The sequence below is a fragment of the Oxyura jamaicensis genome, chromosome Z (genome assembly GCF_011077185.1).
Source record: "Oxyura jamaicensis isolate SHBP4307 breed ruddy duck chromosome Z, BPBGC_Ojam_1.0, whole genome shotgun sequence".
Classification (NCBI taxonomy): domain Eukaryota; kingdom Metazoa; phylum Chordata; class Aves; order Anseriformes; family Anatidae; genus Oxyura; species Oxyura jamaicensis.
In genome coordinates, this window is record NC_048926.1 from 76,751,922 (window position 1) to 76,777,558 (window position 25,637).

Genomic DNA, 25,637 nt, shown 5'->3' on the forward strand with positions numbered 1-25,637 from the left:
GTGGGTGGTAAATTAAAATCCTTGCAAATAAGCTAGATGCATCTTTGAGAATCTGAGGGTGAGAATAAGCAGATTAAATACCCCATCAACTTTCTGGGAAGTTTCTTGTCAGTAAACGACGAATGTGTGCGTATATTTTGTTTTTAATTTCCTGATCAAAGGTGTTACAGTCTCAACTTCTTTCAATAAATGCGTCATCATAAATAAAAGGTGATTAGGGCATTATTTTCAAGAAGAGATGCCCTTTGTGAAATCCAGTTTCATACCCACACTCAGTCAAACAGAGATAAGTCAAATAGAGATAAGGCAAACATATGCGTAATTAGCCTATAGACACATAAGTTATTTTTCATATGGAAACATAAATGTAAGCAAGATTTCAGATCTTTTTCACTTGAAGTCATAATGCAGTTGTCTAAAAATCAGCAGCCTGTTACTTGAACCACGTGGACCTCCTTAACTCTTTGATGAATGCACCTTAACAGCACCAAAAGGTAAAAGCATTTGCTGACATGAAGGAAGGAAAGGCACTGAAAAACTGACTAAATAATTTCTCTGTTCAAGCAAAAGTTTTATCTAATATTCTAAACTATCTAATGTAAAGCTAGCTAAAATGGAGCTAAGTAGAAATTTCCCACCTTCTACCACAAGTAGTTAAGAGAAATCAAAAAATATATAATTTAAAGTTATGAATTTACCCTAAAAGAAAAATAAATTATGACTAGGGAAACACGGGGATTTTGATAATTTTATGTATATGGCTTGAAATCTATCAAAAATGGTAATTCAGTAAAAACTTTTTTTTTTTTAACAAAATTCAGTTCGCATATTTGCAACTCTTTTCCAATATGAATTTCTTTATTTACTTATTAATTTATTTATTAAAAAATCTTAGCAATGTTATTTCTGGAGACCCAGTAATTTTCCAGAAAATTGATAAAGATTTCTATTTATCACTAAAATGAAATCGGTTTATATTGGTTTTAAATGAACAGATTAGTAATGCTTAGCACTTATGCCTGGCAAACACACAACAAATATGCTGATTTACTGACTCTACTCTGTCCATTTACACAAGTCCAAAAGGGGAACTCAGGACACAGGCATATTTTAACAAGAGTACATAATTTACATTCTATTGTGCACTATAAGCTAGGAAGTAGATGCTGGTTTTGCCCTGCCATTTCAGCATGCCACTGACAAGAAAGGCTTCTAGGTTAGAAACCTCCATGATCAACTCGCACGGTGAGGGTCTCACTGAGTCCAGGGACAGCCCCAGGAAGGGAGTGGAGCTCCAAAAGGCAATGTTGTTGCTTCCTAATATGCTACTAGTCTAAACCAAATTCATTTAAATGTCAATGTGAATAAAAGAGAGAAACCTAGAAAGCAGGTAGATGAGAAAATGAAAGTCCATAGTCACTGCAGAAATCTAACAGGAAATCCAATATGCTCTCTACAGTGAGAGAGTGTCCAGGCTATGTCCAGTAAGAAAGTTATTAAATAACTATTGGTTAAAATAACTTAAAATTACTTTTAATTACTCTTTTTTCCCCCATCAGTTTATTCTTTCAAACACAATGACTGATCCATAGTTTCTTATCCTGAAAACAAGTTACAAGGCATACATTAAGCCAATATATTTTGGTGCTACAACACCTGCTTTAAAAATCCTCTAATAAACAAGCCACCTGGGGCAGAAACAAAGCACCATTTTAATAGCTAAATAAACCTGAGGTTTTCCTAACAGAAAAAAATATTCATAATAATAATAAAAATCGCTATTATTGTATTGATAAGTTTGTAATTTGTATTTTCACTGAGATAGAATCATTGATGTCTTCGATGAGATTATAATTATTCCCAAATCATACCTGCAGCTATATTTTCCTATTTCAAATACCCTTTCTACTACTTGTAATTGCTGCTACTATTAATTGGTACTACATTCTTAATATCCATTACATATATAAGTATGTGTATGTGTTTTTAGATATTTAAGATTTAGATGTAAAAGACAGATGTATTTAGACATATATACACTCTTTTCCTCATTGTCTGTCAATCTATATAGGTAGATACATTTGCCAGATTTATCCTAGTAGTCTTGTTAATGGTGATTTGAGCTGATTTGTAATAGATGGGAATCTTGAGCAAGTGAAGCTTCCATGTCCTTGTGTATCATGGAACCCTTTGACCCTTTGAACTGACTTAAGTGCAAAGTTAAGATTTAAGACCTCTGTATACTCACAGGCCAAGCAGTTTCCATCCTTTTTGGACCATGACACAAAAGTACATGTCTTTAATTAGTTAGATATTCTTTCTCTCTCTCTTTTTTTTTTTAAATTATTTTTTGACACTCTTAAGTGCTATCTCTAAAGCATTTTTTGTTTCCTGGAATATTTCCTATTGTACTTTCTTTTTCCTCTTTTTTTTTTTTTTTTTTTTTTTTTTCAAATTAAACTTCATTCTAGAGACAGCAAACCTGTCCAATACAAGTCCCTTTCTTAATTTTCCATGGCATTTTCAAACCTTGCTGTTTCTCAAAACTGATTTTCCCTTTCTAAAATGCTTAAGTAAGTTTTATGTAAGTTGAAATTCTATGGAAGGGAACAGATTAAATATCACAGAGAGCTGCTTAAGAGCCATGCTACTTTCCATGGGAAAAAAAAAAAAAGGCTGCAAATAGTAGTTGCACATAGATATGTGATACAACCATCTGTTCATTTACATACGGTGCCACAGAGTTGTTGTACGGATTGCTTTTTACCAATGTCTTTGAAGAAGAACTTCCTGTCATGCAGTGAGTCTCTTCAATGCCAAATTTCATTAAAACAATAAATTCAAACTGTTAAATAACTTTTATTATCATGAAAGTCTAAAAACATTTGCATATTTTATATAGATGGAATACGAAGACACAAATGGCAGTTATCTAAAACACTAGACTTAAATCAATGACAACAAAAGCAAGGAATGTATTCAGTTAAGTTATGATCTCAAAAGGGCACATATTTATTATTTCATTCAAAGTCACAGTGTAAATGCAAGCGAACAAAGTGCCGCATGTTAAGCTGTATCATCTCTCATCTTGTCTTGGGAGAACTACTCTTTGATATCGTTAAAAACAATTCCAGACTCCTTGATGAAAGGGAGGAATACATTAAATCATGGGGAAGCATTTCTGAGATACAAAGATTCAAATAGCAGGACATACAACAGAAGCTAATACACTATGCTTAAAAACAATTTTCAACAAATCAACCACCTTTTAGCTAAATAACAGACTTAAAAGATTCATGCCACATGGAAACAAATCTCCATGAGAACTGTCCCTAGGTTTTCCTAGCTAGCTTTCACAGGATTCATGAACTTCTGTGACAGTAAAACTATTCAACTGATCCGAAATGCAAAATAAATGAACAGATATGTACAAGTAGCTCAAAAGAGAGTTTAGATGTCTATAACAACAACGACAACAAAAAAAGAAAGATATTTAGAAAAAAATTAAAAAAAAAAAAAAATATATCTAGATCAATCCTTACCCAGAACAAGGATAAGAAAAAACTAATTGAAACATTCAGGAATGTTTAAAAAACTCCTTGTTCCTGCTTTGGTTAAACACCGTGCAAAACATGAGTATGCTTCATCTTAGAGGAAGTATGATTAAGGATTTATAATTAAAGCTTGTTGCTTAGACTGAACATTCTGACACTGAATTTCACCCCAATGAAATACTATTCCTATAGAGACATACTCACGGGGCATGTATGGGATTATTAATATTCATTCTAGGGGCTACAGGAGTCCGAGATAATTTTAGAAACTTCACTTCTACAAGATTATTTGGGGGAGGTGGCAGAGGGAGGAACTGTCAGAGAAGCTAAACACTACCCCAAGAACAGAGAACGGGAAATAGTATTATTTTATCTCTTTGATTAAACAGAAAAAAAAAAAAAAATCTAATTTTCATCCCAAACACAGGTCAATTAAAAGTTTATAATGTTCATAAAAACGTTCCTGTAATGGTCACAATCTTCATAAAAGCAGTGTGAGTTGCAATTTATCCTACAGTGTATTTTTTAGTAAGTAAAGGTATAGTTTGGAAAACTACTGCATTACATGTTACCCTCCAGTTCATCTTCTCATCTTTCCTCCCCTGCAATTGTTATATTAAATATGGTTTCTTACCTAAGAGTATTTATGCGACAGTCTAAGGTACTTGTAGTAACTAAATTCTGAGCCTTGCATCTGGAACTGCCTGATTGCCTCCCCAGTGACAATACTGATCAGAACTGGAATTGGGAAGTTAATTACACTACATTCAGATAAATGTTGTAAGCTGGATGAAATGGGCTGCTGTTTTGGGAAAAGAACAAAATCTGCTAGCGGAGAGAAGTTTGCTTTCTGCCCGTACAAAGCACATCTCTTCAAGATGACCACATTTCCCTGAAATTTCTGAGAAAGTCTCTGGGTGCCTCCATGGGGCTTTGGATGTATTTTCTACTTGTTTTTCAGCACCTATGCATCTTTCAAGTCATGACTGCCTTCCTACTATGAGGAATAATATCTGTTTCAAGCAGAACACACAGATTTATAAAAATCAATACAATCTGAGAAATAAGTTATATTAGAACAACCCTGTAAAAATGCATTAATCTTTTAATTTAAAAACAATTACGTCTGGTCAGATATTGATGTAAAATCGATAGGAGCTATAAATTAAAAAGCATCTGATGAGCTAGTATTGCTTATTAAATTTTAAGGTATAAATATTTAGTTGAAGAACAATTACACTTTATTCATAATTTTTCCTCTGGAAAAGTTAGAACATGTAATATGTTTATAACACGGTATAACTTCATTCACATGTGCACTTCACCACATTTAAAACTGTACTCCTGCTTTTAATGCAACTGGCTGCTTTCAATTTTGACTTCTTCAGGAATGGAAGTGTGTTTTAATGTTAAAATATATATTGTGCTTCCAGGTTGCACTTTCAGTACAGGTACTTTAAGTTCCACTCTAGCAAACACAACCTAAACACATGCTCACAAAGACAACAGGTCTACTACGCAATGACAGTAAAATGGACTATACAGATATACAAACTTTGTGTATAAATGTCTTACTGAGGATGATTCAAAACAAGGTATGCACAGCTGTGCTGGTAATCATTTTTCATCTTATGAAATTTCTAAAAAAAAATAATAATATCTATACTTTTATATGCCTTATTTTATTCACAGTCACATTTTATATAAATATAGAGTTGGATTATACTCTGGTAATATCTAGCAGAAGAATTTAAGATCCAGAATTTGCTCCTGAAGGCAAAGATCAGAACTGTTTTCCCAAAGGTACCCTTTTTAAAGAGGAAATTTTCTTTTGAATAGGGAAAAAAATCTCATTGTGCACCAGGAGAATTCTAGTCAAAATAAATCTTGAAAAAAAAAAAAAAAAAAAAAACCTTAAAATTAATTTTTTTTTTTTTTTTTTCCCCAAAGAAAATAATTATTTCAAAAGTAATTCCTGAAAATTCAAATGATGTGAAGCATCTATGTCACACAACCATACTAAATAACAAATAAATACTTTTGCAGGTATTTCGTCATGCTCCCTTGTAATGTAATGTCTGAGAAGCTGAGATTTATTTGCACAAATATTTACAAATATGTGTTTTGTCTCGTATTGCAAATTTACCATGTAGATGATAGAGGCATTTGCTCATTTCTCCAATTCAGAGAACAAAATGTTCTGGTGCTCTTTGTTTTTATATTTCTAGCTGATGATTTGTCTGTGTGGGTATATCTATCTGCACTGCTGTATCAGTGCAGATAGATATGTATACCCCTACTGCAAGCAGCATCCTCTTATGGCATAATTAACATGAAAAGGTCACTTGTGTTTCCATTAAGAATTTTCATATTAAAATTTATAATGGTATAACTATTACTGCACAAGTATTTGTGATACATATTTTGGATGTCAACAAACCCTGAAAGTGTGAGAAATACAGTAATACAAGTAATGACTAAAAAATATTGTGCAGTTCATTGAACCAACCACAGTTAAGTAAATTGAGTTTGGAACATATATGACAAAGTCTTGGAGGAAAATATTTGAAAAAATATTTATTTGAAAGATGTAACAGATAATGGGTGATTTCAAGAGGATTATGAAAGTTTAGGAATATTATGTAATAGAACAATGCTCAAGACATTCATTGTAAATTTTTGTATGAGCTCTGCTGAACACAGGAATTATATGGAGAAATAACTAAAGCAGCGATACAGGGCACAGTAACACAAAGCAGCTAGAGGTGGATAACATAAACTATTTAGATGAGTATGAAAGCAAGCGTACAACTCTGCCGTCTGGCACTCCAAATGGCATGGGTTCCAGAAAAGCTGAATATAAAACTTGTAGGCTTCTGTCAAACTACTGAAATTTCAGCTAGTGAGCCTAGCAGACAGCTGTAGTGGAGCCCATGTGGCTATCTTATAAATTTCACTTCCCTCCTGCTACGCATTTTCAGCTGATGTGCCTAGTTAGTTTGGTGAGCTCATAGACATGGGCTGTCACCAAAAACTGCATTGTTGTTCAAAATGGAAGGAAGCAGGCTCTGTCTTCATGAGATGCTCCACTGGTTGCAACAGGAATGACTGTTTATCAGTGTACAACCACAGGAAGATTGTATTGGACATTACTGACATGCGTTAACATATACCTCAAAAGACACTCTACAAAATGTGCATACCTACATCAGCTCCACAAGAAGAAAGAAAAAGGTGCTTTTCTTTCATTGCTATATAAAAAAGGACACAGACAACCTCCATGTATCTCCTTTCATAACTGACTCTTCTATTAAAAAGCTGCAATAGCCATTAGTATATTTTCCATGAAAGTTTCAAAACTGACACATCTCTGAAGAAACAAATAGTTAAAGTTTTATTCTTTCTAAAGCTCTTCCTCTCTTTGTTTTGTAGTGGTTTTCCTCATCACAGTCATGCTTTCCTTCTATTCCACTACTGTCTTCATGTTGAAAGCTCCCTTTTGCTTTTTTATTCGGTGCTATTCTTAACTATTCTGCCCCTCTCACATCCTACTTGTGGCTTTGTTCTGAGTCCTTTCATTTATTATTCTCCACCGTATCCTAATTACTTATATTGCTCCCAAGTTTTAGGTTAGTGTTGTGAACAGTTAGTATTAAATTCTTCATTGCCATTTTCCTCTTTTTTTTTTGTTCACTTTTCATACCTTTTCTCATTTGGTCCTCCGGAGACCTTTACTTCTTTTAACAAGCCACTATAAAATAACTCCCTATTCATTTGATGTTTCAGCTCACTAAGTTTATACAACCTAATGCCATTTCAAATATGTTAATCTGTTTAGCAGCATTCTTCTTTGGTACGTCTTCCTTTTCTTTAAATACTCCCAAGCTAATGGATTGCCAATTAATTAGAAATAGTTAATCTTTGCAATAGAATAAGCACTACATGTTTGTGTCTCTTAGAGAGCTCCTAAACTAATTTTTATGACTGTGTTGTTAACTGTTCTCACTACTTGGCAGTCTGTCAATGGAAATAAAAGTTCACCGAGCAGATATCCATGCCACAGTTTGCTGAATGTTTATTTTGAGCAGCATGCTTCTGCACCCTCTGTGTTGCCCTTCTTTCACTCCTTGTTCCCAAGCTGTGTTTTCCTGAAGGATGCAGATCATGCAGCTGATTGAGCTTCACCAGCATAAAACCAAATTAAAAACTAGCACAAAAACTGATTTTTTTTGGATTCCTGATAACATCTTACTGAACCTGTTGTATAAAGCCCTATGTGCCAGCTTAACCAATGAAGAAATACAAAGGAAGAAACAAGTGGCAGGGGAGATTTTGAGTTATTACTGGAGGAAATGTTCACCAAAGACTATCTCCTGGTGATTCTGAACTGAAAAAAAGAAAGCCAAAAGCAAGGGGAGCAGACAGAAAAGAACCCAACACTAATATAAATATTTAGCATGTGTTATGACAAATATAAGCCTGGTCAAAATATATATTTTTAAAAGGTAGATCTCAAGTTATGGTCATCATTATTGATATGTAATCATAAATTCTTCATACCTGCTGAGGTTGGTTCCTCTTCAATGGAGGCTGTGCAAATGGGGGGAGTGGGGACAGGGCAAGGGGTGGGGGAAGAGAAGAGAGGGGAGGGTGAGAGAAAAAAAAAAAGAGAGATGAAGAGATCCAAATAATGAAAATTGATTTATTCATTAACTTTTCTTAGTATACAAGAAATAAAACATCATGAAAGAATTGTTTATTCTATTTCATTTGATAAAGTTGAGTAACAGATGTTTCATTGAAGTAAACTAATCTAAAATGCATTAAGTTCTTGGTTTCTATTTATAACTTACACTGTTAGTGTTTCCCTCTAATTTATCCAAGGGGATAGGCCCAATACTGTGATAGCAAGGATGAATAGAAGAGTTTTGTTTAACCTCTCTGCCATCATATTTGCTGTCAGAGCTAGCTGTTCCAGTACTAAAAAAAAGTGCAGTTCTTAAGGTACAGACTGCATTTTTAAAAAATCAGCTGCAGGACCCCTTATGTAGTTAGCTAACAAAGACTTCTGCCTGATGACACAGAGACACAGTCTACATCTTCTTCCCCTCTCTCCATCATCCACCCCTTATGCATCCTTCCATTTCTTCTCAAGTTTGTGCTAGAAGTAATAGTTCAATGATTCCAAAACTAAACAGTTAGGGCGCAAATCTGGAATGGATTGTTTGTTTGTTTGTTCGTTTCTCTTCGTAGAACAAGGGGGTGCCTTTTTGATGCTCCAATCCAGCTGTTTACTGCCTGAGGAAAGCAATTAAAACAAATGTCCATAGCAGAACCTTTCCCTTTTGACCACAGGTAACCATTAAATTGCTTTAAGTTACCATCAGAAAGCACCTTTGACTGTGGACAATCTATTACCCATACATTCAAAAGAAAGAAACAGACATATTGCCAGTAAAACTGTATTGTAAAAGTACATCTGTGACCTAGTTCTTTCCTTGCAGTCAGTATGTTTTATATACACATGCATCATAAAAATGGTCTTCTCACAGTCTTGAGAAGTTTTCAACGACAGAGAAAGCAACAGTCAAGCATTTCTCACCTGGGCACTCTAAAATCACCATGAAGTCTGAGACGACTCTCCATAAACATGATATAGAGACCCACTTAAGATAGTAAACACATCTACCTGTACCATATTTTTTCTCTTTTAAACAGTCTCTTCTACCAGTTGAAATGTAAGCTGCTTCTGTTTGATTTCTTGCAGAATCAGTTCCACTTTTTATTTTTTATTTTTTCCAAAGGAGCCCTCTTTTCAGCCTGTCAGTGTAGCCATTTACTTAGGAGCCTGGCAGACTGTAGAGGACAATGCTCCTATATCCCTGGGAGACATTCATCCATCCTGATGGATGGCTTCAGAGCTTGCAGGTGGCACAGATAAAGATTTCAAACAGTTTCAGAACGATCAAGTTTGGTAAACCATGCATTTTTTTTGCCTTCAATAACATTTCATGTATGTAACACATATGTACTGCATTTAAGTAAAATGTGTTGCAGGAGAAAATTTCAAGACAACAAAAGATAAGAGGGAAAATAACACCCTATTGTTCTTAAATTAAACTAATACTATACACCGTTTATTCTATGTTGTACATCACAACAGCTAAATGCATGAAAAGAAACAAGGATGTTAATACTTCTTAAGGCATCAGTGGCAGAGAGGAAGACTAGACAAATTGAACACATGATAAAAGTTAGAACTTCAGTTATTAAATTTTACAAAAGTCAATAATTTCCATTATCTGCATGAGGAATTGCTGCTTGAGCAACAAATAATTAAAAATGATAGTGACATTGCATTGAAACTAGTTAAACAGAAGTATTCAATTATACAGAGAATATTCAGTCCAGTAGCATTTTTTTTAGACTGCTATTTGAGTACTATATGTAGAATTAATTATTGTGATGAACAAACACTAGCATTAGCAATTCAAAACTAGATTCTGTTATGACTCTTATGCTTGTTTCAATGGGACCATTCTGCACTTAGGTACACATCTAAATAAAATAGGATAGCTGAATCTCAGCTGAAATAAATCATTCAGATGCAAAGACAGCTAAATAAAGTTACTTCTCTTTTTAACGAATTACTTTTGACTATTTGACTGCTGATTTAAGGTCTTTCACAGACTGTGTTTGTTCCTATTTCATGGGTGCTGAATTGTCTTACAAATAACATAACAACTATCCTTGACAGTCTCGTGTTTGTTGTTTTTTTTTTTTTTTCTCAGAATCACATGCAAGATAATAAAGTTCTTTAAAATAATGCTGTGACCTTTAGTGAGACTAGAATTACCCAATATATATCTTGGCAGAGACAAAACCTTGACTGCATGAATTAACATGGTACAAAGTCAGGTGTCACCGATTAAAATTAATCCATTTTCCTCAATGTGGTCTAATGACGTGCCAAGTTACAGGACAGGAGTTCAGAACTGCTTTTGTAAAAGGCAGAAGACCCTAGTTGTCAATAATGTATTTCTTAATCCTGGACAGGAATTAAAGATGCATATTAAAAAGCAGATGTGAAAATACAGTTAGGAACTTGTTTGTACTTCATGCATACCTTCTTTTTAATCAAATGAAGTTAATCTCTTGCTGTATGTGTATTCTTTCACGCCACACAGCTTGATAAAACATGTTTTAAAAAACAGCTTTCAGTAAGCTATTGAGTACTCAAAGAATAAACATTTTTTGCTTTATCATACCACCTCAGATGAAATGTCAGCTCTCTGCTTTCTCTTAGTTAAGTAAATGCTATAAATTGCCACGCCAAAAATTTCCTACACAATGCCTTCCCCCCCCCCCCCGCGGCAGTGATTTAAAACTTGAAGTTATTTTAAAAAATTGTTTGTACAGTGAGTCATCTCCACCATCCGTAATTTACTTTCTTTACTTATTTCAGAGGAGTGGTATATGGAGTCATCTGGATTTGCTTTCTTGGACTGCTGTTGACTCTCTACACAAGACAGTGAATCAGAGTAAGAAAGGTCCCCTCCTTCCCACTGCCTGGAGCAGCTGGGTGGGCATCCCCCCCAGCAGCTGTGATGGACATGACAACAGTCTCACATGACCAAGCTATGAACTACTCTGCAGCTCTAAATGTTTTCAAGAATATTTTTCTTCCCCTTTTAATGCATCCTTGGCAAAATTTAATACGACATATGGAAGGACAAACACTGGCTTTTCCCTTCTTAAGAGATCAGATGCACATTTGGGAAAATTCAGTCTGTTTTTCCTCAGATGTGAATAATACTGGAAAGATACTGAAGATACTGGGGAAAGAAAAAAAAAAAAAAAAAGAACATGGGCTGATTTAGATATGCTCCAACATACAGGAGCTTGAGACAGTGCTTGGATAATATCTGAGCAACTATTCGAAACTTCAGATTATTCTCGATACAATGCCAGAAGGCTGGGCAAGTCTGGAAAAATCTGAACTCTGACACACAGGAAAGCTGAAGTGAACCTCATGATGTTCAACAAGACCAATTGCAAGATCTTGCATCAGCAATGTGCATTTGCAGCCCAGAAAGACAACCATACCCTGGGCCACACCAAAAGTAGCGTGGGCAGCAGGGCAAGGAAGGGGATTGTCCTCCACTGCTCTGCTCTCGTGAGGCCCCACCTGGAGTCCTGCACTCAGCTCGGGGGCCCCTAGCAAAGGAAGGACAGAGGCCTGTTAGAGCAAGTCCAGAGTAAGGCCGTGAGGATGATCAAAGGACTGAAGCACCCGTCTTTGCGAAGACAGGCTAAGGGAGTTTTTCAGCCTTGAGAAGAGAAGGTTCAGGTGAAACATTATAGTGGCCTTCTAGTGCCTTAAGGGGGCTGTAGGGAAGCTGAGGAGGGACTCTGTCAAGGGCTGTAGGGATGGACAAGGGGAAATGGCTTTACACTAAAAGAGGGGAGATTTAGATTAGATGTTAGGAGGATATTCTTCACTCAGAGCGTGGTGAGACCCAGGCCCAGGCTGCCCTGAGGAGCTGTGGCTGTTCATCCCTGGTAGTGCCCAAGGCCAGGCTGGATGGGGCTGGGGGAAGCCTGGGCTGGTGGGAGGTGTTCCTGCCCATAGCAGGAGGTTGGAACTAGGTGGCCTTTCACCAGTCCAATTTTCCAACCCAAACCACTCTGTGATTCTCCAATTCTGCGGTACTATGAAGGAGGCAGAATCAGTCTAACAATGTATTGTATTACATGATATAGAATCACAGAAACACAGAATGGTTGAGGTTGAAGGGAGCTACAGAGATCATCTAGATACATTATATTAGATCTGAGTTTATATTAAGGTTTGTCTTAATTTTACATTAATGTTGAATATGTTTGCCCTTAACATGAATAAAATGTATGAATTGTGTGTAAAAGAATAAACTTAGATATCTGTTCACATCTCTGTGGAAAAGGATATGCAAAAGCTCTGCAAAATGATTCAAATAAACCACCTGTGAACAGCAGGATCCAACTTTTTCTGAATTCAACTTCAAAAATAAATTATATTCCACTCAGCATTACATCTCGGGGTCTCTGAGGACCTGCATGCTAACACGGCTGACTGACTGACTTCCCATAAACTCAGCATCAGTCATTATGACTGCAATGTTAATTATACAGATGTTTCATTAAAAATACCCACATAGTTAGTTTGTCTGTTCATCCACTCCCTAGTCCTCAGAAATCAGTTCATTTTTCCATAAACTGGCTCAATTTTCATGCGCCCACAGCATGGCCCTGTGGGCAGTATTGCCACTATGGATGTGGCAACCCTTCATCACATCAAGCAGAGAGTTGGAACACGATGGAGAGGCTCTACAGAGGGATCTGGATAGGCTGGACTATGGGACAAGGCCAACTGTATGAGTTTCAACATGGCCAAGTGCCGCGTCCTGCACTTGGGGTAAAACAAACCCCTACAGGACAGCGAAAGGGTGGCTGGAAAGCTACCTGGTAGGAAGGGACCTGGGGGTACTGTTTGAATAGGAGCCAGTGGTGTGCTCAGGTGGCCAAGAAAGCCAATTGCATTCTGGTTTGTATCACGAATAGTGTGGCCAGTTGGACTCAGGAAGTGATTGTCCCCCCATACTCAGCTCTCGTGAGGCCACACCCCAAAAACTGTGTTCAGTTTTGGACCCCTCACTACAAGAAGGACATAAGAGGTGCTGGAGTGTGTCCAAAGAAATGTGTCAATGAAGCTGATGAAGGATCTAGAGATCAAGTCTTACGAGGAATGGCTGGGGGAGATGATTTTATTTAACTTAAAGAAAAGGAGGCTCAGGGGAGACTTTATCACACTCTACAATTACCCTAAAGGAGGTAGGAAGGAGAAGATTGGGCTCTTCTCCCAGGTGATGAGGGGAAATGTCCTCAAGTTGCATCAGAAGAGGTTTAGGTTGGAAATTAGGAAAAACTTCTTTACTGAAAGGGTTGTGAAGTATTAGAACAGGTTGCCCAGAGTAGTAGTTGAGTCACCATCCCAGGAGGTCTTCAAGAAATGTGTAGATGTGGTGCTTGGTTTAGTGATGGACTTGCCTTTGGGACTACACGAGGTTAAAGGTTGGACCAGATGATCTTAGAGGTCTTTTCCAACCTAAATGATTCTGTGATTCTATGATTATCTACAAGGTAATTGTCATCCCAAGTTATTTACAGTGGAGAAGCAAACCCCAAGAAAAAGTTTTTTTTTCAAGATGAATAATTTGCTTGTCTCCATTAAGATCAATTCGTACCACTGTTTGAAACAAAAATTAGCAGATCCCTGAGTAATGTTCAGCAGTAACACAGGAAGTTTGTGATGACGTTATAATGAAGATGGATAGATAACATATTAGGTAACGCCAATTTTTAAGCTTTGCTGCCTCTTCCCCACCTTCCCTTGCCTCTCTTTCTTTCAACCGCCATTCAGAAACCTGATCTAATAATGTGATGCTTGGGGCTGTTGCTATCTTCCACTCAGTATTACCAAATAATTAGAACTCGGTAATACTAAGCATTAGAACTGAAATGCACAGTAGGAATTACCATACCAACATTAAACTGCTTTGTATCTCTTTTTAATTTTCAAAGTAGGACACCTTTCTTTTTCTCTGCTAGATATGAGACTCCAGTTATATATTCTAGTTTAAAATATGATTGGCAATGAATCTGGAAAATGCACCATTTATGACAGTCAAATATACATCTGTCAGTGTGAGTAAGAAGGCTTTATTTCAATTTTACAGTGAGGTTGGGTTCATTCTTTTACTGTATGTCTTTCTCTGTCTAGAAAGTGTCCTATTGGGACACCAGTACATCTTTTGACATTCACAGGCCCACAGGAAAAGCTGTGCCTCCTATCTTCTGTTGGCTAAGTTGTGTTTGCAGCTATTCTTAAATAAAATAACATTAAGAAATAGGACATCAGGCAACCCACTAGTGCGTGTCAGCAATCACTCACTATGAACTGACCAAACTGTGCTTGAACGATGAATGGAAAATAGAAAACAAATTCTTTAATTAAGAGTTCCCAGGAAAGCCTGTACCACTTAATAAAGTAAATCTGCACTCTTCATAGGTTTAGTCACTGAGAACTTGAAGTCTATGCAAAACCTATTCTTCCTCTCATTATTTTATTTCAGTAAAATCACTTCTAAGAAAAAAACTGGGTATCTTAGCAAAATTTCAGGTATTACTAAAATGTAGAGTATTAACTTCTTTAAAATGACAGTGGTGGAAATACCACTAGTGGTGATTAATTCATCTCCAATATTTTTCCTCATTTTCTAAGCATCAGGGTATGATGCTGAATGAGAAAATGTTTAAATATAAAATAAATTTTTCCAAAGATTTAGTTGGCAGGTTAGATTTTATATTTTTCAGAAGACAAGACTAGATTTTTGTGTTTCTTGCCTTTGCATTTACAACTTTGTAGAATAAGCAAGTCAATGCAGCGCTTAGTATTTGGCAGGATGCTCTGCTAAGGAAAACAGAGTAAAAAGATTTGTTTTTAAAACAATTATTCAGTTCTTAGTTAGCTGCAGTTCCTGCCAAAGTTTCAAGTGCTGCCAAAGGCACAACGGTGCTTAAAGCTGTAATTCTGAAACCAGGAGTAGTCTGTCATGACTTGAAATATTGCTCAATTTTACATACACACACACACACACAGTGCCATATGCACTGTTTCAAGAAGATGTGCATGTTCCAAAAGAGCAAAAAATATAATGAGGAAATATCCTAGTGCTTTTATGTACAAAATCAAATGTTCTCAAACAGCTAAGTGACTAAGACCATAAATCAGTGTACAGTAGTCTTTGTTCCTTTAAATTTCTGAGAGCGTTCTCCAACAGCATAACATAAAAATTAATCTGTAAAAGACTATAAAATATAGTTATGTTTAAGAACCTATTTGCTAGTATGTGCTACACTAATGATTCCAAAACCTATAGATAATATCCCCATAGCTACACATGGAAAGCTTCACCTTCCAAGCCAAATAATTTAATATTTTCATACATCAGGCACATAGCTTTGTCACTTGGTGGTTTTGTGTGTCTGAAGGGAATTTTGACGTGTTATTCTTACATGAATAGAGAATTTGTTAAAGAGTATAATATATCACACTACAAACTAACAATAAGGATGATGATAATGATCTTATTTTATGGGTATTCCCCTTCTTGGGGAAAAACAACAACAAAAATGTAATAAAAGCCAACACTGATGCTCACAATGTGTTTGAGTCTGGTTTTGGACTTGCATAGGAGGCCAGTTTAACTATCTCACTGCAAATGTGTGATGAAGGACTTGATTCAGGCTAAGATAAATGTGCCCAAGTCCCATGCTAGATTTACAGTTCCTTTGTATTACAGGCTGCAAAATGTGTTGCATCTCAATCCGAGCAGATGACAAATGATGATTGAGAGAGCAGTTTGGTCTGCTTTTGAGAACAGCTTAATCAGAGCTTGACAACTGCTGCCACTCTTTGTCCAAAGGAGAGCAAAGCTTTCTCTAGGGTACAAGATTTCAACCTGAAACAAAATGGGATGGAATGGAGATATGTGATGGCTGAACAGAGAAAAGTTCCACCAAGAATGGAGATGATATTAGTAATATCAGTGCTTAAACACAACAATAAATTTTAGCTATTCAAACCTCAAAAGGGAATTCGATAGAATGAGAAAGATTAAAAAAAAAAAAATCAGAAAATCGTAGAGTTAAGAGAATTAAGACAACTAAACTCTACATGATGATGGTAACATGATCAGATACCAACTTAAATACATGAACTTTCTGTGAGACCATCATTCCTTACCATAGATTAACCTCAACAAGACTGTGTCTTCTGCCAACAAATTACTTCCAGATTGAACAGCTTGCCTCACTGAAATTAATATTAGGAATTTCACACAGGAAAAACTGACAACTTTCAATCCCTAAAATTTCAAAACAAATACACATGCCGCAATTTTCCGTGCTTTCCCCCTAACTTGGCAAATTTTTGGCAAATTTTCTAATATATCAGTTACCAACTTCGTATTCCCATCCTTTCTGGAGATAGAAGCTATATAAAACAATGAAGCAATTTCATTTTTGTATGATATGAGCTTTATCATTACATGAAAAGTCTTTAGAATGCATATGGACAAAATGAAAAATATTCATTAGTGACTGTTTAATAGAAAATACTACAAGACTAGATACATACAGTTGCTTTGTTTGGTTTATAGGCCCCATAGAAGAATTACTTTTATTTTATTTTTTAATCCAAGTCAATAGTAGGCTTTGCAGCATGACTGAGGGTCAGCAGACTGCTTTACAGAGATAATTTCCATGCAACACAACATTCATCACAGAAAATGAGAGCTGCAAATTGTATAACATGCCAAGAGGAAAATTCAAAGGAGCAGATGGAAGCTGAAAAGAGGACGTGGAGTTAACAGGAGTCCCATGCAGGGAGACATACTGCTTTTATGTGGTATGTATGTGTTTCCAGTAGTTTTTTTAGTAAATTCAGGAATGAGGAAATTCAGAAAATACCCCGTTATAAAGCTACATGGCATGGATACAGGCATAAAAGAAGTGAAGACCTGCAAGAAAGGCACAGCAAGTATTTTTAAATAAATAAAACAATATTTTGACTGCTCAAATAAATTTCAAAGACTGAAACACAGTGCTTAAGGAATAATTGACATACCAGCTTTCACTTTCAACTTTTCTGATTGTACCGGAACAAAAGAAGGTCCTATGACCTTTGAAGTCAATGTAGGCTTTAAAATTAACTTCATTACAACTAGGATGAATGACTAAACGCATATGAATCCGCTGATGTTTAACATGAATATATATGCTGTAAAATATATATAACGGGATTATAGAATACTTTGGGTTGGAAAGGACCTTAAAGACTATCTAATTCCAGCCCCCTGCCATGGGCATGGACACCTCCCACCAGCCCAGGCTGCCTAAAGCTCCATCCAGCCTGGCATTGGGCACCTGCAAGGATGGGGCATCCACAACTTCTCTGAGCAACCTGTTCCAGTGCCTCACCACCCTCTCAGTAAAGAATTTCATCCTAACGTCTAATCTAAATCTCCCCTCATTTGGTTTAAAGCCATTTCCCCTTGTCCTATCATTTCACCCCCTGACAGAGTCCCTCCCCAGCTTTCTGGCCGCACTGACAGGCCGCTGTGAGGTCTCACCGGGGCCTTCTCTTCTCAAGGCTGAACAACCCCAACTTCCTCAGCCTGTTTTCATAGGAGAGGTGCTCCAGCCCCTTGATCATCCTTGTGGCCCTCCTCTGGACTTGCTCTAACATGTCCTTCCTTTGCTAGGGGCCCTAGAGCTGAGTGAAGGGCTCCAGGTGGGGTCTCATAAGAGCAGAGCAGAGGGGGACAATCCCCTCCCTCGCCCTACTGCCCACGCTGCTTTTGGTGCAGCCCAGGGTATGGTTGTCTTTCTGGGCTGCAAACACACACATTGCCAGATCATGTCAAGCTTCTCATCAACCACCACGCCCAGGTCCTTCTCCTCAGGGCTGCTCTCAATCCATTTTCTGCCCATCCTGTATTTGTGCAGGACCTTGCACATGGTCTTGTTGAACCACACGTTGTTCACATGAGCCCACCACTCAAGCCTGTCTGGGTCCCTGTGAATGGCATCCATCCCTTCCATCTAACGTATCGACCTCACCACTCAGCTTGGTGTCATCGGCAAACGTGCTGAGGGTGCACCCAATATGATGTGGGCTGTGGTAAAACAGTGTTAAAAATGTCCGGCTTTTAAAAACACTGTCTCTTCTAGATCTCAAAGAACTAATAATGATTACGTCTGTTAAAAATAGACATTGGCCCACAAAAATATCAATTTATCTAAAGATACCATCTGAGGCCATACTGAACCTGGACATCTTCAAACTTAGCACTTTGTTCTGCCCTAAATACAGGTGACAAAATAAATAAATAAATATAGCAAGCTCTTCGCTGACAAGTGAATTTCATCATCAGAAATTCAGGAAGAGGAAAAATGTTAAAACACGTAAAAACAGATGTTTTTCTCTCCTCCTGACCCCAACATAGCTTTGCTACATACTGTTATACAGGCCAAGAGAGAACATGGTGATATGAGATATAAAAATCATGCTGGGTTAAGGTTTCTTTACTCCTCCCAGAAATGTCACATTTCTCTCAACTTATCTGTATACTTACTATTCTTAATGTTTCAGAGAAAAAATAAAAATAAAACTTTACTATCAAGGCTATTTCTCATGAATAAATGAAGATAATTTACATTGATTTTTCTTTTATCTCAATGAGTAAAGTCACTAGAAGTCAAAAGTTTATCAGCTTCTCTGATTTCAACCCTGTAGGAAGCATTTTCACAGCAGCTGTCAGCACTCCAGCACTCCTCCATGCCTTCCAATTTTCACTAGTGTAGGAGCCAGCCCTATTGAATTTGAGCTGTGTTTTTGCAAGATTTTTTGTCACTCCATGCATAGAGATTTTCTGAAACCTTCCCCTCCCCTACTTTGCTTATGTTCCTCAGTGCGGGTTTATTCGTTTTCCATGCACCATCCTTCAGAAGCAGAGCTCTGTCTTTTCAGAGGACACCATGTACACTCACCAGTGGCTGCATCTCAAAACCGATCCCAACCAGCACCTCCTCCCATTGTGAGAAATTAGAGCTGTTGTGCTCTCATGAACCATGTTAAAAATCTGTCCTTTATTCTTTTTGGTTTTCCCCTCTTCCATGCTGTAAACTGATGGCAAAACTTCTCTCATGTTGCCTCCCTACTTCCAAATGATTATACCTCCACAGTCATCTCTGTTGCACATCACTGTGTCAGCACCTGAAAATGACTGCCATTGCAGCCCATCACTGAACTGTTCATACGGTATGTTCTCCTCAGCACTTGAAATGTTGCAAAATGTGTTTCTCTTGGTCAGTTAAGGTCAGAATAATATAAATCAATACTTTAATCTTTGCTTCTGGGCATACAAAAAAGCAGGGTTCACAGACGAAGCTACATGGTGTTTTGAACAGCTGAGTACAAGACTGGTAGTTTTGTCTCTTATCCACTCTTATCTCTTATCTTTTACTTGGGCTCTTAAAGCACTAGCCTTCTGGGTTCCAGACATGGGAAAATATGGAAAATTTTAATATTTTTCTTACCAGACAAGAGAGGTTGTAGAGTCTCCATCCTTGCAGATGTTCAAAAGCTGCCTAAATGTGGATCTGGGCAGCCAGTTCTAGCTGTCCCTGCTTGAGCATGAGGTTGGACCAGATGACCTCCAGAGGACCATTCCAACCTTAAACATTCTGTGATTTTGTGTTTAAGCACAATGTGTTTAAAGAATAGTTAAGAGAAGAGCTGTGCAGTGGTAGAGGAAGAAACTGTATTTCCATAGTTACTCTTCTTTTTTACTTTAAGTATTTGTTGCATGTCAATCTATTCATATCGCTTCATGTTTCTATCTAACATGTATTTTAGGACATGCTGACTGCCATACTATCATCACTGGAATACATTACATTTAAAGGACTAACTACAAAGACAGTGATGGAAAAATCCCTACTGCTTACATAGTCCTCATGTCTAACGTTCAAGATAAATACATTTAAATTTAAATACAATTTAAATGCCGTGTTTCTGGTGGTCTGAGAAAATGACAGGCAGATATTCATCTATTTAACTCTGAGAAACCTTGACTTGATTTTTACAATACAATTGATTTTTATTACTTGGAATTGCACAATTGAAAAAGAATTTACTCATTTGTCTTTCCTACCGTTAATTGCTTTCTTCAGGACAGAACCTAAAGAACAGTCTTTTGCTGTATTTTTCCCATTATTTAATAGGAAAAAATAGTATATGTTAAGCAGAGGTGAAAAAAATGTTTATGTTTGGCTAAACCTACTCTTTAGTGAACCCCTCTTTAGTGAAATTCCGCATTTAAATCTGAGCCAAAGGAAAAAAACGTTGTTTTAAAACACGTGGATTTTTTTTTAGAAAGTTAGACACCAATCCACATTGACTTACAAAAATAAAAATGAAATTCATAAATATATTTTCATGAATATTTTTCCAAGTTTTTAGGTTTAACTTTGTTTCTGTTAGTTTTTAGGTCATATATATACTTTTTACTTTTTTTTAGTCAGAAGTTCCTTCTGAATTTAGTTCACAATCGTGAATAATTTGCAGAACCCCCATGGCATTTTCCAGCTAATGTGCATGTAAAAAACTTCAGGTTTAAAGATGGACGAGTTAAATACCTACAATGATAACAGATGCAGTTTTACTACATTTTCAATTTCTTAACTTTATTACAACATTATGAACATAAATATGAAAGAGTATATAATACCAGTATCTAATAACAAGGTAAATTTCAAATAACTCCACTGACTTAAGTAACAGACAAAAAGTAATCCCAAAATATTTTGTCAAAACGAGTTTTTTTTGTTGTTTTTTTTTTTTTTGTTTTGTTTTGTTTTGTTTTGTTTTTTTTTCCTGCAAAACCTTTTTATGATGACTTCACTGAACAGCAAGCAATTCCCTTAAGGGATTTCATTAGAATATTAAACTTTAAATTAAACCATGTATTTTAAAGTCGGTGTTAATTACTATCTACAGCATTCTGCAAGAACTTTCTACATCAAAGATTATTATGACTAAATATAAGACATCTTCAAGAAATAGAAATAAAAAAATGGAGTCATGAAATATTCATCAGGTGAGCAAATTCTTCTTCTTCATAAATATTCTATGTTTTAACCTAGCAAATTTTAGCCATGACTCTGCAATAAGAGGATAAAATAACTCACTACATATGTATGTAAAAAAAAGAGGCACACACATACACATATGTATACACATACATATGTACACATACATGCCCTCCTACTATAGGCTGACAGAACAAAAGTGTCTGATTGCTATCTGTAGTCAATGATTAAAGTGAATCAAACAATGTTTGACTGAATTTCCTTTACTTATGTATCATCTTATTGATTCTTTGCACCACACAAAGGTCTTTACATGAGATCCACTTTATAAATGTAAGACTCACTGACTGAATTTTTTGTCTCCTGGTGACCTGGAATAAATCAATCAAATATACATTTATATTACCTTCCACTGACTGTGCTTCTCTTACTTCTTCGTACTTACTTCTCATTCTCTTTACTGTCTTGCAGTTTCTGAAAATTTTAAATAGCCTTTCACATTACTAAGGGCCAATTCAGACCTACATAACGCAGATATAAACTCCACCAAAATCACTGGAGTTTAGTCTAAGCAGTGCACTATCTAATGACACCAGGATAGTTCCTCTATAAGTAGGTCAAGGTTTCCTAACAGAAAGTGATCTTGTAAATTTTGCTGCCATTTTACCATGACAAAAGCATGCCTCAATGAATGAGCTTCTGGCTGGTTTCCAAAACATGTTTCTTCCAAAACACTTCAGTCCTCATGCCATTCATGACCTCAAAAGTTTGGGAAATGTCAGTAGTTGCAGATCTGCAGTAGGCTACTGTCCATCAAAGAGGCCAACCACAGGAGAACCACAGGTCACAGGAGAAGTGTTTAATTTTCTTTCTTTCTTTTTTTTTTTTTTCAACACTGACAGAGACTTCTGTGATCCCCAGGGGAGAGGACAGCCCAATTTAAAGAGCTTTCTTTTCTTTCAGATAGTCTTAAACATGATTTATCAGGCAACTTAAAAAGTGACCAGTTGGCACCATACAGTCACCTTGCTGGATTGAGGAAACTTGGTACAAACTAAAGAATGGCAGCTGTTTGTTTCCTAATATCATTAAGGCAGTAAGAAATTAATGGCAAATCCATATTATCCGTAAAAATGGAATCAACAAACAGAAATCAAGCACACCAAAAATTTTCTGTCCATGTCTCGTCTCTTAATCTTCTCCAAGTCCTTTTGTCTTTGTTTCTTTGTCATCTTGGAGCTTTAAAAGGTACTTGTCTGTTTTCTGTTTTCTGTTTTTTTTTTTTTTTTTTTTTTTTTTTTTTTTTTGTACTGCAGTGCATAGTGACATGAGGGATGTTTTGTTTGGTTTTAGATTAAAAGTACAAATTACTTTTCAAAAAAACTCTGAAATTCTTGCAAATAACTATTTTTTACTCAGTAATGTTTTTAACTTCCTGAACTTCCTGTACTTTCTCTACACTGTGTATGAATTGTTCTCACAAATTGTTTACATTACTACAGTAGTTTGGGGATTTATTTCCACCCTATGATTATGAGTGATACTAAATCTCTAGACAGCTCACATACCAAAGGTCTTCCAGCTCTCCTACTCAAACAGGAAGTTGAATGAGTTACTCATAAGCCTTTCATGTTATAGGTTCCCTGCTGCCTGCATTGGCCCTTCTGAGTATGACCTTGTTATCTGCTGCTGTTTTGCAATAGTAAGAATAAATAAAAATAAATAACAATAATAGATAATAAGTAACAAATAAATAGTAAGCAATAAATAATATTTTTTATCTGATTTTCACACTGGTTGGTGGCCAGTCACAAGTGGTGTTTCCCAGGGCTCAATACTTGTTTCACATCTTTATCAGTGATCTTGTTGAGGAGTAAGTTTGCAGACAACACCAAGCTGGAGGGGGCTGTTGATCTCATTGAGGGTAGGAAGGCTCTGCAGAAGGATCTGTATAGGCTGGATCAATGGGCCATGTCCAATCTCATGACATTCAACAAGGCTAAACACTGGGTAGTGCACATGGGTCATAATAACCCTGTGCTGCTGTATGGGCTTGTGGATGAGTGGCTGAAGAACTGCCCATCAAAAATATTGCTGGGGATGCTGGTCAACAGCTGGCTGAACGTGAGTGAGCAGTGTGCCCAGGTGGCCAAGAAGGCCTATGGCATCCTGGCCTGTATCTAAAAAAGACCATGGCCAGCAAGACTAGGGGGCTGATTGCCTCCATGTACACCAGGCACTGGTGAGCCCACAGCTTGAATATTGTGTTCAGTTTTGGACCCTTCACTACAAGAAAGATACCGGGTTGCTGGAATGTTTTCAGACAAGAGCAATGAAACTGGTGAAAGTACTAGAACACAAGACATATGAGGAGCAGCTGAGGGAAGTGGGATTGTTTGGTATGGAGAGGAGAAGGCTGAGAGGAGACTGCATAACTGCACAGCTACCTGAAACGAGGTGAAGTGAGGAGGGTGTCAGTCTCTTTTCTGACAAGGTGACAAATGATAGGACATGAGAAAACTGTCTCAAGTTGCACCAGGAGATGTTTAGACTGGATATCAGGAAGAATTTCTTCATGGAAAGTGTGGTAAGAAATTGGAACAGACTGCTGAGGGAAGTCACCATTACTGGAGGTATTAAAGAGATTTGTGGCACTTAGGAGCATGGTTTAGAGGTGGATTTGGTAGTGTCATGTTGATGGCTAAACTTGATGATCTCAAGGGCCTTTCCCAACTTAAATGATTCTGTGATTTCAAAATATTACGAGGCTTCGTACTGCTTATCTTTCCTTCTTCAACATTGCTACTGAAAGATTAATAGGAAACTTTATTTCTGTATTCAAGTTTTCTCTGGGTGTTCAACATACTAAATCACACAGCCTTATACTTGGTTCAAATGCACAGACCTGCACTCTCCTCTCCCACTGAGATCGCTGTTGATATTGTGCTCTGCACAGTCCTATGTTGAGTTTGCAATATCCAATTGCCTGCAATGGTTATGTTGTATGACTGTGGTGGTTTTACTCAGATGGAGGTAGCTGAGATCCACCATAACCACTCTCTCACTCCTACTCCTCAAAGGGAAAGGGGGAGAAAATACAGTGTGAAGGGCTCAAGGGTTGAGATAAGGATCACTCAACAATTATCATCACAGGCAAAACAGACTCAGCATGGGTCCCCTGTGGGCGACAGCTCCCCCCAGACCCCCTGTTCCTGCATGGGCTCCTCTCCACGGGCTGCAGCTCTGGCCTGGGGGCCTGCTCTTGTGGGGGCTCTCCATGGGCCGCAGCCTCCTCCAGGCCACATCCACCTGCTCCACTGGGGGCTTTCTCATCAGCAATCTCTGTTTACTTAAAGATCTAAGAATTATTTTGCAACACTTCAAACAGTTCCTTTTCTGTCATATCACCCATTCCTTTTTAATATTAGGAGAAAATATTACAGTAAATGAGATCCCTGGATGTAGAGGAATACCAAAAGTTAATTTGTTTCTTCTTAAAGCATTGCTAAAACTGATTTGGATTAAATTGCCCAGTTTTTGTATCTACATTTCAGCAAAAACATGAAAATATCAAAGAAAGAGAAAATGAACACCTCAGAAATGTTACAAGAACTAGAAACACTAGAAATAATCAGAAATAAGTGTTAGGGATTTCTGTTATTCAGGTGATGGAAACACAACATAGTGAAACATCTGATCACTATGCATAATCAGATATAGAAAACAAATCCATTGCTGAAAAGATTGGAACTATGCAGTCCTAAGGATTACATACTACTATAGATAACAAATGACACTTACTAATCAGTAAGACTTAATTTTCCTGGCTTTACTTGAACTGTGGAATCTGTTCCCACCCATTCTCTTGTGCTGTTTTGCTAGGCTGTTTTCATTCCTTTTAATCACCCTCTTTTCATCACTTTGTTCTCACCAGGTAGGCCAATGCTATTATGCTTCACTGTGCTGCACTCTGGTTTTCTATTAATCACATTCTCATTGCTGCTCCTATTCTCACCAGACTGTTGCCACTGTTTCACATACCACATGCTGGGTAACGACATTAAAAAAAAAAAATCTGTGTCTATAAAGCTAAATTGGCCCCTTCTTATTCACATACAGGAGTCAACAGTGTATAAAGGTACAGATAAATTAGATCAGTTAAGTCATCCCCCCAGGTCCCAGCTCTTCACTCATATAACCAGTAGACTTTTGAGGTTCCATGGAGACCTGCTCCAACAAATTAAGTGACTTCATCACGGAAAATGTGTCTTTATTCTTGTGCAGGCCAAAGTCACTGAGTAACTTCACATGCCTCACAGGACAATCAGC

The 25,637-nt window shown here is 37.0% G+C and overlaps 1 protein-coding gene across 2 annotated transcripts in view; it reads right to left on the reverse strand.

Annotated features, from left to right (window-relative positions):
• EDIL3 (EGF like repeats and discoidin domains 3) overlaps positions 1–25,637 on the reverse strand; it is a 267,133-nt gene that overhangs the window by 149,373 nt on the left and 92,123 nt on the right. Inside the window, exon 3 of one of the 2 annotated variants that reach the window (XM_035310844.1) lies at positions 8,115–8,144. The exons of the other annotated variant lie outside the window; for it this stretch is intronic. Within the exon in view, the coding sequence (XP_035166735.1) occupies positions 8,115–8,144 (30 nt within the window). The remainder of the gene's footprint in view (positions 1–8,114; positions 8,145–25,637) is intronic. 2 annotated transcript variants of the gene reach the window in all.